The sequence below is a fragment of the Trichosurus vulpecula genome, chromosome 8 (assembly GCF_011100635.1).
Source record: "Trichosurus vulpecula isolate mTriVul1 chromosome 8, mTriVul1.pri, whole genome shotgun sequence".
In the NCBI taxonomy this organism is placed as follows: Eukaryota; Metazoa; Chordata; class Mammalia; order Diprotodontia; family Phalangeridae; genus Trichosurus; species Trichosurus vulpecula.
In genome coordinates this window covers 78691786-78713107 of record NC_050580.1, presented here as the reverse complement: position 1 = coordinate 78713107, position 21322 = coordinate 78691786, and the positions used below count along the sequence as shown (strand labels likewise).

Here is a 21322-nt window from a genome sequence, read left to right as displayed (position 1 = left end):
TTTAGGTTAAGGTCACACACACACACACACACACACACACACACACACACACACACACAAATCCAGCAGAGAAAAGTAGACAGCTAGGTAATGTAAGAACAATCAAACAATAAACACTTATTAAGCACCTACAGTGCCAAGCACTGTGCTAAGTGCTGGGGACACAAAAAGAGGCAAAAGACAGTCCCTACCCTCAAGAAGCTTACAGGAGAATGATTCTGAAAAATAGACTGGAAGAGAACAAAAAATTACTGTGTAGACCCTTGGTGGAACAAATCAAACACCAAGAGGCGGCATTGTAGAGTGGGAAATGGGCTGGATTTGGAGTGGGGTATGTGGGGTGGGTTCAAATCCAGGTTCTGCCTCTTATTGACATGGGTGGGTTTGAGCAAATCACTTATGTTTTCTGGGCTTCCTGTTCCTCTGCTAGAAAATAAAGGGATGAGCTCTGAGGTCCCTTCCAATTCTAAATCTGAGATCCTATGAATTTATGCAAAAGACAGACCGGGAAGGAGAAAAAAGGCAACTGGCAGTCTAGGGACAGTTAGACAATGAAACAAAACCACTGTAAGATGATTGAGTTAGGAGCCATGTCTTATCTGTCTTTACATCTTCCTTCAGTTGCTCTCACAAAGCACTGCACATAGTAAGCACTTAAATCTGGAACCATGCCCTAAGGTCACTTAATTGTGTACACCCTTTGGCCCAGCAATATTACTACTAGGACTCTGCTCCAGAGAGAGCAAAGGAAGATGAAAAGGACTCATGTCCAGAAATGTCCATGGCAGCTCTTCAAGTTATAGAAAAGAACCGAAAGCTGATGGGGTGCCCATCAATTAGGGAACAATTGAACAAATTATGGTATATGAATGCTGTGGAATATTGTTACGCCATAAGAAAAGATAAAAAGGATGTGCTTGAGAGAAACCTGAGAAGACATATATGAACCGATGCAGAGTGAAGCGAGCAGAATCAGGAGAACAATCTATACAATGTAAAAAAAATTATAAAAGCAAATATCTTTGAAAGACTTATGAACTCTGATCAATGCAATGGCTAACATGCTTCCAGAGAACCAATGAGTAAAAAGAGTATTACCCACCTCTGATAGAGAAGAGATAGTCTCAAGTTGAAGAATGAGACATACATTGTTAGGTACAGCTAATGTGGGAATTTGTTTTTCTGGATTATGCATATTTGTTACAAGGGTTTGTCTGTCTTTTTTCTGAATTTGGGAGGAGTGGAGCTGGGAGAGAGAGGGAAGCTGGGAATAGGGTTGCCAAGAAGAAAGAAAAGGAAAAAAGAGAGACATTAAAATATGTTTCTGAAATACACAGAAGAGAATAGAAGGAATCACAAACAAGCAGGACATCTTTCGAAGTTTCACATTAAATTTATTATAGATTTGAAAAGCAATGATGGAGATTCATAACTTTATTTATAATCTTCTCTGTTCCTCAGTGTGTATGGAATGGCTCATTTTAATGGATATTTATTAAATTCAGAATTTTTAAAATGGAAAAAAAATCCATAATGAGTCTTTAATGTTTGCTGAATGAGAAAGAAATCATGAGAGAGTATGGCTTGTGATGAGGTTGGAAAACACAAGGGATCTTTTAGGGAGTTATGAAACCCTCAAAATGAGCTATAGGTAGAAGGATCCAAGTAGTTAACAGATCCTTCAAACTTTAATCTCCTAGAAAGCCATGGATCAGAACCTAGTCTAAAAAAAATATGTGGTAGAGGAGATGCTACTCAATCAAGGATAATTCTTCAAGGGGATCGTTATACTATCCTGCCCTGTCTTCCCAACCTATGCCCTGTTCTATTGAATCTTGACAACCATGTCAATCCACTTGTAAAGAAGGATGCACCTGAGATGTGGCGTCCATGTTCAGACTGTTCCTAATTCTCAATAATATTCATCTTATCACTTCACTCACCACTAAAGGACGCTAAGTGTCTTCTGTGAGGATAAGCGAGAAGCAGTAGAAAACAGGCTAAATTTAAACCTGGAAATACTTTTTAAAACAACAACAAAATACTCCTCCTCCCCCCATCCCCACTTTGCAAAAAAAATATCCCAGACACAATACCAATCAAGGAAAGATCCCTGTCTTACCTTTTCTCATAAACTCAGAAGAAATATACAAATTTCCAGGCCGCTCCTGACTTTTCTCTGCAAATACTAAAGAACAAACAACATTATATAAAAGCCAGTACAAACTTCAATAGAATCCTCCTCATGAAATGACTGAAGTCTTATAAATTGGGTACACATGGGATAAAATGCTGTCCTGTTCTAAGGAGAAAAAAACCATATCCTAAAAAAAATCCATAGTAAGTCCATTGTAGGAATATGGTATCCAATGGAAAGAGGCAACCACGGAGGGATTTCTCAATGAAGAGAAACATATAAATATTAGTTTCTCTAGTGTAGATAGACAAAGACAGAGAGAGGAAAGGAATTAAATGAGCAAAATCATGAAATGAATAAAGAAGAACAAAATTTTGATGATCTAACTGAAGTATACTACAATTATGGGGACCCCTCAAAGCTTGGTCCAGTTTAGGACTCATTAAAGAATGTAATGAGGGAAGCTGGGTGACACAGTAGATAGAGTGTTGAGCCTAGAGTCAGGAAGATCTGAGTTCAAATCCAGCCTCAGACACTTACTAGATATGTGACCCTGGGCAAGTCACTTAATCCTGTTTGCCTCAGTTTCCTCATATGTAAAATGAGTTGGAGAAAGAAATAGCAAACCACTCTAGAATCTTTGCCAAGAAAACTCCAAATGGGGTCAGAAAGAGCCAGACCTGACTGAAACAACTGAACAACAACAAAAGAATGTCATATGTCAGTTATAAAATAACGAGATTCACTATCTGCATTGGTAACTAAGGTAGGGCTCCAGGTGGGGCCAAAGAAGGGAGGTCTGATTATATCTTTGCTCCCAAGTAGGCCCCAAACCCCTAGCTACTAGGTGCTAAGCCAATGTGGTCGTGAAGCCACCAGGGTCCTAAGGGGAGTTGCTAAAACCAGAGCCAATAGTAAGAGCTTAAGTTCTGGTTGCTCAGATGATGTTTGATGACAGCTAAAGATTGCATAAAAAGAGAAGACAGAGCTGTTTGCAGAGGGCTCTCACTCTTGGCGGTGTGCTGATACGGAGACTCTGAGCAGCTGTAGTTAAAAGCCCTCTGCCTTGTAAACCTGGATGTTCGGACTTTGTTAAACTCTGTAACTATGCATTGGGATTTGAATCAGACCAGGTCTGTCTATTGATGTTTGTAATTTGTTTGTATTTGCTCTGAAGTTCAGGGTGCTGGCTTTTTCCCCTGAGCCAAGTGAATGATATTTGTATGCTGGATTAAAGTAAGATTGTTAACCCCTTAACGTTGCTTTCCTTAGTAAAGCAGATCAAAAGAACCTGGGCTTGTAGCATTCTGTGAGCTGGTTGTTGTTGGCTTTATACCCTCACAGCAGCTGCTATTCAGATTGTTGAAACACTATCCCAAGTGGTGGAGAAGGCTGACAGGACGTAATAGTGAGTTCCACTGGAGAAGGAAATGACAAACCACCCCAGTGTCTTTTCCAAGAAAACCCCATGGACACTATTAAAATGTTAGAAGGGATGACATTGGAAGATGAGCCCCTCATGTCAGAAGATGTCCAAGTGGAAGAAAGAAAGGCCTGGCATGCTATGGTCCATGGGGTCATAAAGAATTAGACATGAACAAACAGATGAACAATAACATGCCAATGAAATTATAAATTGGGTTCAAAAATCCAAATTAAAAACAACTTGGAAGTTCATATATTACCCCAGAAGTAATAGGAAGCCACCAGGTGGTCATACCTGTCCTTAAAGAAATTCACTTTGTCATCTATATGGAAGATGGATTAGAGTGGGGACAGACTTGAGGCAGAGAGACCAATTAAGAGGCCACTACAATATAGTACAGGCAAGAGGTGATCAGGGCCACAACTAAGATGGTAGCTGTGTGCATAGTCAGTCAATAAGCATTTATTAACTTACTGCTGAGTCATTTTTCAGTTGTATTGAACTCTTCATGACCCCATTTAAGACACTGGAGTGTTTTGCCATTTCCTTTTCCAGCTCATTTTACAGATGAGGAAACTGAGGCAAACAGGGTTAAGGGATTTGCCCAAAGTCACACAGCTAGTAAGTGTCTGAGGCCACATTTGAACTCAGGAAGATGAGTCTTCCTGAGTTCAGGCCTGACATTCTACCCACTATGCCACCTAGCTGCCCTTATTAAGGCCTACTATGTGCACAAATGCAAAGAACAATAAAATGAAACTGAACACTATATAATTATTATGTCCAAGCTTGACTCCAGAGAAACTCTGAGAAAATGAACCTTTCTTCCTTCTTTTCAGAAGTAGAGGAATATTAATGTGGAATATTGCATATACTGTCAAAAACAATTGATGCATCATTTGGTTTTGCTGAACAGCTCCTTTTTCCAAACTCTTTAAAAAAAAAATCTTTGTTACAAGGGATATTTTGTTAGTTGGGAATGTAGGGGAGGACTACATTCAGAATACAGATATAACAACAAAAAGCTTCAATAACTTTTTTTAATTAAAAAACTGCTTTTTCAATTGAGAGCATCAGCGATAAGCATCTGTTTCACTAAAACACAGCAAAAATAGCTATGTAAGCCATTTTGACTTAGGCAATATTGCAAGAGTATAAGTTCCTGGACCAGATCTGGTCATTTCCCCTTGTTCTAACTCTTAAACCTAGCTACAATCAAATGTGGTTGTCCTGGAGGTGGCTGGGGAACCATTTGGGAAGGTTATATTCCTCTAACAACTCACAGTCTTAGCTGAGATTTATAATGATAGAAAATAAGGAAATACTCCCATGGGATTAAAGAACTTTTCAATTCCTGAGATGAATTTCACAAGATGAATGTGTCCTTTAGGCAATATTACATGCCACCATGCTTACCTTTAGAAATATATGGTTCATTTTGCGACATCTGGTGACTGGCATGGGGACTGGTCTCTGGTCTGGGCACAGGCACTGGGGGTCTGTTGGCCAGATCCATAGAAAAGGCATTATCTTCTTCTACCGTGTGGTAAACATCTTCATCCCCACCAGGAGGGTGAGAGTCTCTCTCCAAATGGGGCACTTCTACTCTGTTGCCTAGGAAATAGGAGAGAAGCAAGAAACCCCATAAGCTTGGCAGAATGCTGTCATTTCTGGAAAATGTTTAAAAGCAGCTCTTGAATCAAATATGGACAGATAAAGAAAATACTTTTTAAAATTTATCATTCTGACTCTTTTCCTCTCCTCTTGCCCCCAATACCCATTTACTCCTATTTGGGGATCATTTTAGGAGAATGTTTATTTATTTGTGTAACCATCTTACTCCTTGGGATCTAGGTTATCATCCCATCAGAACTCAAGAAACAGATGATGCTATTCAGAGGCCATAAGAGAAAGAGGAACCATTCCCTAGATGTTTGAATGGAATTATGAGGGGATATCTCTGGGCCCACACCAAGCTTAGGGCTCCAATGTCCTATTACTTGCTTCCCATTCTACAAGGTGAAGAAAAGATTAGGGGATCCTACAGGAAGAACCTAGCTTCTCCTCCCTCACCATTCGGCCACCCTACCCATTTTACCACTACCTGTTGCCTGGGGGGTGGCTCCCTGTGGCTACTCTAACAAGCTAATTCACTTCCAAATGTTAGTGGGTGGCAATAGGCTAGGGGTTAGCCCTCTCATTTAATATGTCTATTTTAACAGGGGCCTTCTGAAGAAAATGCCTTACTTCAATAGACTAATGGTGAGCAGGCTGGAGAAGTGTATTTGCTTATTTTTGTTTTTGGTTTGGTTTTTTGCAGGTGGCCCTTTCTGTACTCCTAAAAACATGCCACATATGCCACTGCCTACAGGTAAGGCCAGCTTCCTCCTAGACCCACACAAAGTCTTGGATTGCAGTTTCTCTTCTCCCTTGCCTCTGCACTGTCTGCGAACCAGCTTTTACCTTCCAAAAATTTGCGAATGATGGAGTCTTTGGTGGCCACAGGAAAAGAGTCTGTAGATTTTGTGTTAGAGGCACTGGATTGAAGCATCTCTACATCTGGAAGGAGAATTTAGAATTTAGTCAGTCAGCAAGCATTTACCAAGCATTGATTTATTATGTGCCAAGCACTGTGCTAGGCACTAAGTACACAACGAAAGGCAGAAACATGGCCTCTGCCCTCAGGGGGCTCATATTCTAGTGGGGGAAGCAACATGAAAATAACTATACAAGGTACATACAATGTAAATTCCAGGTAATCTCAGAAAGGGCATGAGGAGGGGACCAAGAAAATAGGTTTTGAGCTGAGTCTTGAAGGAAGCCAGGGAAGCCTAGAGTCAGAGGTGAGGAGGGAATACAATTATTCTTTCTACTTCACAAGGGTTAGGGGCCAGGTGTCCCCTCGATCTGGAAAATCTGCATGAAAATTTTTGGCCCTCACTTTGTACCAGAGAAGGCTGAATTTTTTCTTTTCTTTTATGGGGTATTTGCAGTACTATACATATATTTCATGGATTTCTGAGTTTCTAAGTCTGCTGGCAAAGCAGCCTGTCACCTGCAGCTACCACAAGACTCCCTGCAAATTCTCATTTAATTTTTTATGCCAACCAGCGATATATGGTGATGGGGAAAGCTGCAATGTGGAAGAGATATTCATATATTCCAGGAAAGAGGGATAGCTAGTGAAGAGATGGAGCTGTATGTACTTCAGGAGCAACAATGAGGCCAGTGTCACTGGATTGTGCATGTGTAGAGGGGACTAAAGTATAAGAAGGCTGGGAAGTCAGGAAGAGGTCAGGTTGCACAAGCCAAACAGAGGATGTTTATATTTGATCTTATAGGCATTACTCTTAAAAGAGGCTTTCCTTCCCAAACAACCTGCTGGCTAGGCATGAAGGCTGAGGGCTCCGATTTTGCAGACGGGTAAACTCAAGTGAAGCCATTTCCCTGAGAGGCTCACAGAGAGTAGAATGCAGCAAATAAGCAGCTTAGAGGAAAGTGAAATTTAAGTCTTATCTTTCAATTCCTGGACCTGACCACATCTACCTAAGAGATCTAAGAGTCTGAACTTAATTCAATAGGCTAAACTGTACCTCAAAAATCCATATTTTAAAATGGATTGATAGAAATACTTGGCAAGTGGGATATTCTGATTACATTTCCTCGATAACTATGGGTTAAGGAGAAATGAAAAGAACAGTACCCCCTCCCCCGCTTCCCACTACCTTTATTGCTGAAAATCTTCCTGAAATATACCAATCCACTTTACTGCCTTATGAAGTATAGTGAACTGAACGTGATTTAATATTTTATGATAACTTCAGATTTTTAGTATGTCAGAAGTATCATTCCACACATAAAACTCTAGATTTGAGAGGGGGTTTAGAGATGAGCCAGGACAACTCCTTCAGTTATACACAGAAGGAAACTGAGTCCACAGGGCTTGTCACTTGCCCCAAGTTCCATCACTACTTCTAACCTGAGAGTTCTACAGTTACAGAAGGTATAAGAGATTCAGATGATACTATACTAACTCTAGAGGAAGTATTTTTTTTTTAAACAAATGTCTAACCTAGGCAGATTTCTTGCCAGCTGCCTTTTTTTCTTTCTTTCTTAAATTTTTTTTAAAATTATTTTTAACTTATGAAATGAAACAAGCATTTCTGTAACATAGTACAATAAAAAAGATGATTGTACAGGAAACTGCAAATCTACTATGCACAACTTGCCATTCCATTTAAATACAAAACAAAATTATCACATAAATTTCTTTTTTTTCTTCCCTCCCCCCTAGAGATGTCTACCATTAGACACAAATAATTACACACACACACACACACACACACACACACACACACACACACGTAAAATTATTCTATATATACTGTGATTTATCAGTTCTTTCTCTGGATGCAGATGGTATCTTTCTTCATATGTCCTTTATAGTTAATTTGGGTATTTATAATAGTCAAAATAACTTACTTGGTCAAAGTTGCTTTTGTTTTCTAACATTTTTATTTAAAGTTTTGAGTTTCAAATTCTAACCCTCCCTTCTTCCCCCCGCCCCGAGACAATAAGCAGATATAGATTATACATGTGCAATTATGTAAAACCTTTCCATATTAGTCATTTTGTACAAGAAGACTCTGATAAAAGAAAAAATTTAAAGAAAGTGAAAGATAGCATGCTTCTGTATTCAATTAATGTCAGTTCTTTCTCTGGAAGCTAACAGTATGTTTCATTATTAGTCCTTTGAGACTATTTTGAATTATTGTATTGCTGAGAACAGCTAAGTCATTCAAAGTTCTTCACCAAACAATATTGTTGTTACTGGGTACAATGTTCTCCTGGTTCTGTTCACTTCACTATGCATCAGTTCATGTCAGTCTTTCCAGGTTTCTCTGAAATTATCCTGCTTGTCATTTCTTCTAGCACAATAATATTCCATTACAATCATACACCACAGCTCGTTTAGCCATTCCCCAACTGATGGGTATCCCATTGATTTCCAATTCTTAGCCACCACAAAAAGAACTGCTGTAAATATTTTTGTACAAATAGGTCTTTTTCCCTTTTTTTGGATGTCTTTGGGATATAGACCTAGCAGTCATATTGCTGGATCAAAGGGTATGCACAGTTGTATAGCCCTTTGGCCATAGTTCCAAATTGTTCTCCAGAATGGTTGGATCAGTTTACAACTCCACTGATAGTGCATTATTGTCCCAGTTTTCCCATACTCCCTCCAACATCCAACATTTTCCTTTTTTGTCACATTACCCACTCTGGTATGCGTGATGTGGTATCTCAGAGCTGTTTTAATTTGCATTTCTCTGATTTAGAGCATTTTTCATATGGCCATAGATAGTTTTGATTTTTTTTGTCTGAAAACTGCATATTTTAATTTTATATAATCAAAATGTTTGAGATTTTGTAATGCTCTCTATATCTTTTTTGTCCTAAATTCTTCACTTATCCATAAATCTGACAGATAAACTATTCCATGCTCTCTTAATTTGCTTATGACACCACCTTTTATGTGCAAATCATGTGCCTGTTTTGACCTTATCTTGGTACACAGTGTGAGATGTTGGTCTATATCTAGTTTCTGCCATACTGCCAAACTGCCATGCAGTTTTCTCAGGAATTTTTGTCAAATAATGAGTTTTTGTTCCAAAAGCTTGGATTTGGGATTTATCATATACTACATTACTAAGGGCATTTACTATAATGTAATTTGTACCTAATCCATTCCACTGATCCACCACTCTATTTCTTAACCAGTACTAGATTGTTTTGATAACTACTACTTTATAAAATAGTTTGAGATGGTATGGCTAGACCACCTTTTGCAATTTTTTTCATTGATTCCCTTGATATCCTTGATCTTCTGTTCTTCCATATGAATTTTGTTATTTTTTCTAGTTCTATAAAATAAATTTTTGATAGTTTGATTGGTATGGCACTAAATAAATAGACTTATTTAGGTAGAATTATCATTTTTATTATATTGGCTCAGCCTACCCATGATCACTTAACATTTCTCCAGTTGTTTAGATCTGACTTTATTTGTGTGAAAAGTGTTTTATAGTTTGTCTTGGCAGGTAGGCTCCCAAGTATTTTATATTGTCTACAGTTATCTTAAATAGAATTTCTCTTATGGAATATAGAATGATAGTTTCTTTGAAAGTTCAAGTGATTTCAGTTCCAGTAAATTAGGGTTTTTCTCTCTGTACTTCCCATGGAGATCAGGAACTAAAACAGGAGAAGCATTGTGTGGGGAACAAGAGATTACCTCTGCCTGCCCAAATTCTATCCATTCATTGTAATATCTGTTATGTGTGAGTCTTTATACTTATTCATATTTGTTCAGTTATTTTGGTCATTTCTGATTCTTTGTGACCCCATTTGGGGTTTTCTTGGCAAAGATCCATAGATGCAATGACAAATATCACTAAGATTTTTTCTGTGCATTTTTCCCATTTCTACATGAGTCAGACAAACATGTTGATATACATGTAACCCCATCTGATCTATTTCAAATACATGCAAAGGCAGCAAAATCAACATAACCAAAGAGAATTCCTTCTATATTCAATGAAAAGTTTCTCTGTATGTTTGTCTGTTGCTTATGTTGGGTTTGTATCACATTAGAAGCACTTTGTATTACATTATAATTAGCCTAGACTGGAGGGTCTCCCAAATGCCTTCATACTTCTAATACTAATTCTGCATCTTATGTGACTGTCGTTCATTTAATGATGACTTTGGTACAGAATCCTGGGTGCTGGACGTTTAGTAAGTATCTCGTGACTTCACTAACTGAATCAGCCAATGGTCCAGACTTCATTTATTAAGTGCCTACTATGTGCCAGCCTCTGCACTAAGCACTGGAGGCACAAAAAAAGTGTAAGACCAGTCCCGGCCCTTCCAGGAGCTCACATGCTAATTCCATACAGAGTTCTGTGGACTGAGAGAGTCTTGATGCCGAGCAAAGGGCATTCTCTAAAAGGGGGAAAACGGCCAAATGACTTCAATTACTTAATTTGATCAGGATATATAATTTCAGTTTTCAAGAGTTAACTAGCCTTCATCATTAAGCCATAACTATGCTAGGGACAGATATAGTTGGGTGGCAGCAAATGATAAGCAGAAAGAATGGAAATCTTGGGAGGGAAAGGACTCCCATCTGTGAAGTTAACCCCCTTGGGGCAAAGGCCCATTTACCATGCTAATTATGGGGCTGACCTTAGATCAGCTAAAGATAATCTGAAAACAAGTAAAACTTGTTGGTCTAAAAAACAAAAGAATCATTTATTATGCCTCTACAATGAGAAGGAGGTTAGTGTAATGACTGGTGACCTGGTCTAGGAAACCTGAGGTCAAGTCTTGCCTCTGACACATATTGGCTGCGTGACTCTGGGCAAGGCCCTCAACTGCTCAGTACTCTAATGAACTCTCTGAGGCTCTGAGTTACAGAGAAGGTGCTGACCTGCCTTGGTGGAGGAAGCTCCCTCATCCATCTATCAGGGCACTAAATTTGATGATTGGGGAAATATGAAATTTAAATTTGACAAAGCCCCTATGTTCTTACTGCAAATCTAGCACTTTGTCAATCATGCCACCCAGCTTTGAAGAATCATTCAGACATTCTTGTGAAGAAATGAGCCAAGAGTGACATCAAATCCTAAAAAAGCCACTGAGCGATAGACCTCATAGGGCATGATTCTATAATACTTAGGCATGCGGAAAATTTACTCCATTCAGGGGTGGCTTTAAAATAAGAACTTGTCAGTACACAGAACACAGCAAAACCTCTGCTATCTCCAGAACAGCTCTGAACAAGGACCATCTCTTCTTGCTCTAAGAAAGAACCTTTCACCAGTACGATGGCTGCACACCTGAAGGATATAATATAGCAGGCTTATTGGCTATAATACAGCAGTTGTCTTGCCTTGTTTCACTGGCCAAAAGGAGCAGAGCACAGCTATTGTTTGTGTCAAAAAAAAATGCCAGCCTTTTCACATGAGTCACAGAAAGTAACAGGAAATGAGAGAAAAAAGAAAGAAGGAAAGCTGAGAAAAAGAAAGAGAATAGTGGAAGATGGTAGAATGGTAGAAACAGTAGCAGCAGAGGTGATGGCCATCAGGAGAGTGAGGAGGGCAGGGAGCTCAAGACACTGACAAGATGAGCCAGAATGGAAGGCAAAGAAGGGAAAGAAGAAGGCACAGTCAAGTAGTCTGGGGCTCTGAGTCAGAGGCAAAGAGGGAGAAGTTAGATACCGGGTAGCATCGTGGATAGTACTAGGCTTGGGAGTCAGGAAGACCTGAGTTTGAATCTCACCCCTGATACTTACTAGTTGTGTGACCCCTAAGCAAGTCACTTAACCTCTCCTGGCCTCTGTCCCCTCATAAGCAAAATGGGGACAATACCAGTACCTACCGCAAAGGATTGTTGTCAGGATCAAATCTAGGGAGATAATGCAAGTAAAGTGTTTTGCAAAACTTTAAGCTTTGCAAAACACTTTACTTATATCCTAGCTATTGCTATTCTTACTATTAATAAAATTAAAACAAAATGTTGTCTAATGTAGAGCATTGTGCCTTCAGTACTGTAGTCTTTGCACTGGGCATAAGAAATTTATTATATTGTGTTTGTGACCCAGGTGTGTGTGTGTGTGTGTGTGTGTGTGTGTGTGTGTGTGCGCGTGCGCGTCTGTGTGTGTCTGTGAGAGAGACACAGACACACACAAACACACATACAGAGATACAGAGAGAGAGAGAGAGAGAGAGAGAGAGAGAGAGAGAGGAGCAACAAAGAGACACAGAGACAGAGTCAGAGATTGACAGACAGAGACAGATAGACATGGGGCAGCTAGGTGGTGCAGTGAATAGAATGCTGGTCCTGGAGTTAGGAGGACCTGAGTTCAAATCTTACTTCAGACACTTGACACTTATTAGCTGTGTGGCCTTGGGCAAGTCACTTAACCCTAATTGCCCTGCCTTCCCCCTCCAAAAAAAAAAAAAGACAGACATAGAGAGAGACAGAGAAACAGAGATCAAGACACCTGCAGCCCAACAAGCCATTGCATCAGTGTGCAATAATGAAGGCTTACTACCAGCCAGTATTTCAGCGCATACAGTGGAACAGCAGGTAAATTAGGACCTGCACCACCTAGACTTGTTTCTGCAATCACATCTGTAGCTCAATGTCATAGCTGGTATTCTTGAGAATGACCTTGAGTCACTCAGGCAAAGTTAACATATGTTTAATATACACCAGCCAAGAAGCAATGTGGAAGCATACAATATATATCCTGGGAATATTTTCAGCAGAGCAGCGTGAAAGGAAGAAAGGGCATTGGATGTGGCGTCAGAGGACCTGGGCTTAAATCCCAGCTCTGCCACCCACTACCCGTGATTTTTAAATATATTCTTCCAAAAGACAGTGCATTTCCTATCAATAGAAGCAGAGTCCGGAAATACATGAAATTAGATGGAAGATATCCTAGTATAGTTAGTGGGAAGAGTGCTGATCAAAATGCTTAGGTTTAAGTCTTGATTCTGCTGCTTACTAACTGTATGACCTTAGGCAAGTCACTTGAATTCTCTCTTGGCTTCCCCACCTATAAAATGGGCAAATCTGGAATAACACATTACTTAGATTCAGTAAAGGATATTCTGGAGAATAAGTGTACTACAAATAGCTCGAGCTCCCATCCTAGAGCAGAGTAAGAGCCTCTAACGTCAAGCTCAGATCTCAACATCCAATGGCTGCTTTGCTAGCAGCAGAGAAGACCCATAAATCAAGTGGCAAAGTATTTAACATGGGCAGAATTGCAAAGTGAATAATACGGGGGAAATTAAGAAATAACTACATCCTTAGCTCCCATTAAAAAAGGATAGTAGTTGCCTCTGAGACTCAAGTTTTGGTTTGGGTGGGAGGGATGACACGAGACTAGACCAGAGGGTCTAGCCTAGGGTAAAGGGGAAATCTTTAGTTGCACAGCTTTTGAATCTCTGAGTGCAGCATGTACCCCTTCCCACCATCTCAGTCACAACAAATCTCTCTCTTCATCAGCAGCCCCCAGACTGTTCTTGACAGCCAGCAGGTTAGCTATGTGACTGTTATTCTCCCTGTTCTAGAGACCACTATACTTGCTTCATCCACATAGTTCTCTTTTCCTCCAGCTCAGAAGTATCCATAACTACTGAGTCAATCAATTTGCCTGAACTGTATGCCAGCTTCACTTTATAATGTAATCACCCAGCGCTGTGGCTATAGCGTCACATGGGAAATATAAGTCCTTCCACTCTCTGTCTTAGGGATCACAGCAAATGTGGTCAGATGGGAAGTATAGTCAATTCCCTTGTATCTACTGATGGTGATGGGATCTGAACCCCTAAAAGGAAAAAACCATGTCTTTGGGATCTAGACCCCAAAAAGGAAAAACCCTGGACTTTCCCATATGGCCCAGGTCCCTGGCATTCGCCTGGAGCACCTGGCCCTTCCGGCTCCTTCTCTGTTACTTCCCAGTCACCCCAGACTTCTTGTCCACTCCCATCTAGATCTTCCCATTCCTTGACCACTGTATATAATATTCATCTTGTCTCCATTAAAGTGCTCAGATTCAATCTGGCCCACTTGTCAATACAAGCCTCACAAATACTCAGATTCCTTATGAGTCTTGCCAATATGGCAGATTTTTAGAATCATGCCCACCCTGACTGGTGTTCTAATAAACCTTGCTTTGGCTGAAAGAAAGCTTGGGTCAAATTCATTTGAGCAGGACCCGCGTATTGCTATTTTGGGGTCCCAGCACCCCTAAGCCTCAACATATGATTCTCTGAGAGCATGAAACTACATAATGGTGATGGGAGTGCTTGAATGCCTGTGCTTGGACCCCAGTTCCAAAATCACATTCAGTTTGAAAATCACATCTCTCCCTAGCTTCAAAACATTGGCCCTAGCAGTTTCTCTCTAGCAAAGCAGGACAGTATGCCCTAGCAAAACACTTATCTCTCCTCCTGATACTGTGGCCAGCTATACCTATAGAATTTATTAGTTTAGACTCCCTGTGTATGTGCTGAACTGGCTGTGTACTGGGTCATAGAGATATTTGCTATTCACTGACCTATCATAAGCATGCTAGACCCAGACATATGTATACTCCCTTACTTTTATCTTGTCTAACAAGATATTGATGGAAGCAGCCTAGGTATTTTCCAGTCAGCCCTGACCATCAGTTGACTTAGTGACATTTCAGGCCTAAAACCACACCTCCATGTAGCACCCCACCTTGGGCTATTTCCCAGTGAACTCTGGGTAAGATACCTGTGCAGTAGATACAAAAAGTGCATGTTCCTTTAAGAACTGACCACCCCTTAACCACTCCCTAATCCCACCCCAAAACAATTAATTAACATATTTGACACGTTTTACTAAAGAATATCCTATATAAACTTTTCTGCACCCCTGTAAGGTTGCAGTTTCCCTAAGAACTCTTGCCCGCTGAAAAGCATAATAAATCTTAGCCACCTTGACTTAAAGAATGCTTGGGTCTGTGAATTCATTCCAGACGGCCCCTACCCTCTCCAGTACTCAAGTCCTTGAGGGGTACTCCCCCTCAACTACCCTGTCTGGGAACTCCAGTTTTGTGGTTCCTAGACCTCATCTCCCCAACCCTCAACAATGGGGTCCCAGCACCCCTAAACCTCACCAGCTACCTCTAGTAAATACTTTTAATTATCTAATTCAAAGCCTTGTTATAAAGCAATCACTTAACAAACTTAAGTGTTATATAAATATGAGCTATTATGATTACCATTATTACTGCATATAAAACTAAAGAATCCAGAAACTACCTCTGGTCACTGCATATAATACCCAAACTTTACAATCCTTATCCGAATCCATGTTGTCAAATTATCAGGGGTCTAAAGATTGTACCAAATCAGGGAAAAGCCAAAAGAAGGTGAAGACCCTCCTTTACTCCCTAGACAGCATGAGAAATCTCTGAAGATAAATCAACCTGCTATAGATGTCTACATATTATATTTCCCCAGTAGAATGTAAACTTCTTGAGAACAGGCACTTTCTCTTCTCGAATTGAATTATACATTAAGGACTGCACCTCAAGAAACTAAACACATGGGAATGTGGCTTTCACATCATATGTTTATGGCTGGAACAAATATAACAAGAAAAGCATCATAATTGTCTACAAAATTTCATTTATTGTAACAAAAGCATTATTACCCTAGTCTGGTGATGTTCACAGTTAAGCTACTTCAAGTAATAACAGTAACAGCAAGCATTTACATTATGTTTCAAGGTCTTCAAAACAAGTTACGTGTGTCATCTCACTTCAGCCTCACAATAACCCTGAGAAGAGGTAGAGACCGTTATCATCCCTATTTTATAGATGAGCAAACTGAGGCTTAGAGAGGTCATGTGATTTGCCCAGGGTTACACAACTAATTAGCATCTGGAACAAGATTTGAACTCAGAACTTCCCAAATCCAGGTCTAGCATTCAATCCACTGAGCTCCCCCCTTCAAGTTTCCTGAAGGAGGAAAATCCTGCTGTTCTTCCTCTTCTGCTCTTTTAGTTTGGGAGGATTTGGATTTAATAATAGCTAAGCAAACAGTTTTGTGGGCCCCCTCCCACACACACATTGTTGAGACTACATCTTGCACTTATTTTGATAACTGTTCGAGCATAGCCCCCTTTTGGCTGAAAACTTTCATCTATCATTAGAACTCCAGATAGTCAGCGATTCATGTAACCAGCATTCATGTGGAAGCCAGAACCCACCCCCAATTCCAGCTTTTCTGGTCACTTCATTCCTTTTCTACTCCAGGTATTCCCCCCCCCCCAGGCTTATCAAAGTAAGCAGTATTCAAAGGTCAGTTTAATCAGACTGCCTTAATACAAAGGCTCTCTGTTCAACTTCCAGTTCCTCTCAAGGCTTCCAACTGTGGCTATTTCTTGCAGTTTTACACTCCCCCTTAATCTACCTGGGGAAGAAACAAAAAGCCTGCAGTTTGGAATATTTATGGTAAGTAAAGTCGGCCCCCAGAGTAGCCCTTAAATAAAATCAGGGATGGGAGATGCCTGGGAACAGAGGGAAAGAAAAGGTAGAAGATCTGCCTAAAAAGAGGCTGGAGTGGGCAAAGGAAACTTCTATTTTTCAGGTTTTCTGTGCTTACTAATATCCTAAGACAGGGGTTTTTAACCTGGGTCCAAGGAAACCCAAAGGGTCTGTGGATAAATTTTAGGGAATCTATGAACTTGGATGGGAAAATAAACAGACAGATAAATAAATGGATGGATGAATGAATAAATACATATCACATATATACCTATACATACATACATATGCTTGTTTCAATATAATTGGTTTCATTTGTAATCCTGTACTTACCTTACTAAAAATTAAATTTTACTTAATTTAATGCATTTAAAAACAGACTTCTCCAGACTGCCAAACATATCCATGCCACCCTAAAAGATTAGGAGCCCCTGCCCTAGGAGAAAAAGTCCATTGTTTGTTTGATTTCTTTAAAGCCCTCTCCTCTGTTGCCATGTTTGCTGCTTTCTCTAACATTGTAATTCTGTAATGCTGTGCTTAACTCAACACACACTTTATTAAGAGTATGCTGCACTGGGTGCTTGGGGAGAAATAAAAGGACACGAGGAAAATGGGTTTTGGATTCCTGCCCAAGTCTGGATGTCTTGTGGGAAGGAGGGGAGGGAAGTACCGATAAGAGTCCAAAAGGAAGGAGCCAGGGGCTGATGAACTTGTACTCGGGTAGGGTGGGATCCAGGCCCTGGGGTTTCAGTTGCAAGAATCCAATTCTGCCCAGATATATGGCTCCCTACTCCCAGAGTTCTTCGGAATAGGATTCATATTCCTACAGCCGAACCTGAGCCAGTCTCCAGGAGGTCAGGCCAAGGAACCAAGGGAAGGTCCTTGTGTGTGACAGGATGGTCTCTCTTCTGACCACTTTCCTTCCCCATAGATATACCAGAATATAAAGTTAAAACCGATTTCCACCGAGGGCTATTGACAAGGAGAAGGAACAGTATGGTTTCAGAGACAATAATTCCAAAATACCTTCCTACCTGTCTCTGTTCCTTTTGTTTCACATTTAGAAAGAGGGCTTAAAAGGGAAAATATCACTGGAAGCAATAACACATGGATGGAAACTCATTTATACTAAAGTGTAAATGACAGATCCAAGAGCTTTTCCATTTTTAATAGGAAAGGGAGGTTAAATAAAGAACAATTGTTGCCTGAAATAACAGAAGGAGGTACCAATGATGGAAGGGAAGAGTCAAGAAAGGGGAGTCTGGGAATGCCAAAACCAAGTCCTTAGCTTCCCAACTTTGTCTGTGGCTGGCCTCATCAGCCCTCTGCTATGCTTGGGCAAAGAGAAGTTGCTCTCTGGTATTTTATGGCCCTGGGAGTCACACATGCCAGCAGCTCCATGGGAACATTGATTTGCAAAACAGATGAGAACAAACAGTGCCTGCATGCAGGGAAGCCACGTAATAAAGCAACCTTAGCTTTCTGTTCAACATGCTCTGTGATGGGGGGGATGGGGTCACTTGAAACTTGGTATCTTGGGGAAAAGAATGCTACTCAAAGTTCCAATGCCTGCTGGGAGATCTAATTCTGCCACTGGCCACCTGTGCGACTTTAGCAGGATTACTTCACCTTATGGGCCTCAGCTTCCAGATGCTCTCTAAAGTTCCTTTCAAATCTAACATCCTACATCATTGTGACCCTATGAATTTTTCTGAGATGATTTATAAGAAGCATAGGAATTACAGAATTACATACAGGGACGTGCTGGAACCTGCTTTTGTTATTGTTGTTCATCCTTCATTCTCAAAGAAGACCAGTGACATCACGGGGTGATGTCTTGACTTGCTTGCAAACGGGATTTAAGTGAGGCAGAACTGTGCAAAGTCTTCAGCCTTACTCAAGACTGTTAAATATTCAGTGTGAGCATTTGCAGCTCAGAAATCATCAAATGCTACCAATTTAGGGCTTGATTTATTATTTGGTTAACTTAAGAAAGTAATAAAGACAAATTAAACTTAAAAGTATGTCTTTTATATGTATATATGTATGTGTGTATATGTGTATATATGTGTGCATGTGTATATATACACATGTATGTGTATGTGTGTGTGTATGGCTTTGTTCCACAAGAGCAGGAGCTTGAAAAACACTCATGAAAGTGAATGACGTTTCAGAGATGTTGTTTTCCAGAGCCTTCTTCCAAGGTACCATACGTATTTCCCCCCTCCCCCAAGAGTCTGTTGTTAAACATTTACCAGCACACCCCTGCTTGAAAGGAACATTTATCAAAGCATTAGTCCAACTAACTTCCTCATTTTACAGATGAGGAAAATGAGCCCCAGAGAAGAGGAAGCAACTTGAACTCTGATTCTCTGACTCAAAAGCCAATGAATGCCCCTTTCACTACACAATTAGTCAGCTGCTTAGAGAAACTGGTTAGCCAGCTTTTTGTTGTTATTCAGCTGCCCAGTTAGCCACCTAAACTTGGCTCAATTTGGGACTCAGGTAGCAGATCTTTCACTTAGGAACTGTCTGACTTTGAGCAAGTAGCTAGACCTCTCTGGGCTTCTGTTTCATCATCTGTAAAATGAAGGGGTTTGATTCAATGGTCTAGAAGGTTCCTGGGCTCTCGATCTTAGGAGCCTAGGTCCTAGGACTAAATGAATTTCAACACTATAAGCAAATTTAAGTAAAATTATTAGTGAGGGCTAGAACAGTGATAAGATAGGAAGGGTCTTGAGCAGCTTGTTCATTCTGCTTTTTAATTTAAACACAAGGGTCTAGTAAGGGGGTGGGGGTGGGGGAGAAGACCTGTGGGATCAATAACAACCAGTCACAATTCTACTGAGCTTTACAGTTTATCAAACACTTCCCTCATAATGACCCTGTAAAGGAAGCATTGCAAGCATCTTTACCTCCGTTTTGCAGAGGCGGATAATGAGGAAGATTAAATAACTTGTCCCAAGTCATTCAAATAGCCAGTGGCAGAAGCCTGATCACCGGTCCAGTGTTCTTTAATCTAGACATCAGAACTTATAAAAACGAGTGCTCTTCCCTTTACAGTCATTACGTGGGAGGCTGTACAATTATCCCCTTTCTTCTATGTATCATTCATAGAGACTCTGAGCTCCCAGGGCAAAGACACCCAGTATGCTTCTCCTTCTTGTTCCTTGTAGAAGAAGGAAAGGCAGATCTATTTAATTGGCATTAAGTCACTGGGGAAAGTACCTTGGAAGTAGGCCCTGGAAAAGAACATCTCTGAAATGTCATCCACTTTCATAGGTGTTTTTCAAGTTCCTGCTCTTATGGAACAAAGCACTATGTTAGGCCCTGGGACCAGAGAGACAGATGCCACACAGTCCCTACCTTACAATCAAAAGAGGTGGGGGGAAAGGAATGTGTACACAGATAACCATGAAAGGAGAGAGAGCCATGGTGAAAAGAAGATACTCTGGGCAAAATACAAGAGATTTTATGAGGAAGAAATTGCTTTCAGCTGGTTGGTTGGCAGGGAGGGAGAACCAGGGAAGGTTTCGTAGAAGAATGAAATCTGGAAACAACTGATGTCAACAGAGACTGGATAGAGGGAAGAGAGGAGGAGAGTATGAGTAACCAAGTGGAGATAAGACTGTGCAGATAAGAAAGAGATATGAAGATTGTTCTACTTTGACTGAAGGGAAATGATAGGAGATGAAGGGGAGCACTCTGAGAGAATACGTAGGAACCTATATATGTTTGGCCTCCTGGCTTCACATGGGGTTGGTGCCCTTTGCCAAGTGGGAATGTACCATTTTGACTGCCTACAGTAGGTGCTGACAGGGGCATACACCAGAGGAGGTTACTTTGCCGACGGCATTGATATAACCAGACCCCACCATGGCGGCATTCAGGCAACAGCAGTTTAGAATACTGTCATAGTAAAACTAAACACATTTCCTCCTCTTTTCCCTTCCCCCATGAGTAGTTTCACCTAACATCATGTTTTCTCAGAATCAATTAATGATGTTAGGTGATGAATGACTGCAAATATTTGCTTGATGAATGAGCACCTCACTTCCCTATCCAGCAGAGAGGTTCATGCCAAGACCTAGAGAGTCCTAATGACTTTCAGGTTGTAGGATTCCTTTCATCAGCATAGTGTAACTATCAACTAATGTGACTTATGAAAATGAGTGTTCTCCCCTTCAAAGTAGTTACCATGGGAGGCTATACAATTATTCCAACAGTAATGCTCTTACTTAAAACATTTTTGCAATTCCTCTTTGGAAATTTCTCCCCCTATTTTCCCTATTTCTGTCAAAGGCATCAGTACAATCCACTCACCCATGTTTGTGTCTTTGGACTCGTTCTTGACTCCTCACATTTCCTTCACCCCACATGTGCCCATAAGTAGCCAAGTCTTGGTTGATTCTACCTCACGCCATCTCTCACCTGAATCCCCTCCAGTGACACTCTTATGGCTACACCTCATGCAGGCCCTCACCCCCTGGACTATTGTAACATCCTCCCTGCCTCCAATCTCTGCCCTCACTGATCTACCCTCCACACAGCTGCCATGTTGACATTCCCAATGCACCAATCTAACCATGTCATTCCTCAGCTCAAGAAGCACCAAGGCCTCTTGCCTCTAGGATAAATACAAACTCCTCTGTTTGGTTTTACAAGCACT

At 40.6% G+C, this 21322-nt stretch overlaps 1 protein-coding gene across 2 annotated transcripts in view; it reads right to left on the bottom strand.

Annotated features, from left to right (window-relative positions):
* Positions 1-21322, bottom strand: part of PIK3AP1 (phosphoinositide-3-kinase adaptor protein 1) — a 143988-nt gene that overhangs the window by 34083 nt on the left and 88583 nt on the right. For both annotated transcript variants that reach the window (XM_036735081.1, XM_036735082.1), the window contains 3 exons: positions 6027-6122; positions 4980-5177; positions 2123-2188 (listed from right to left, as the gene is read on the bottom strand). In XM_036735081.1, coding sequence (XP_036590976.1) covers positions 2123-2188; positions 4980-5177; positions 6027-6122 — 360 coding nt within the window. The remainder of the gene's footprint in view (positions 1-2122; positions 2189-4979; positions 5178-6026; positions 6123-21322) is intronic.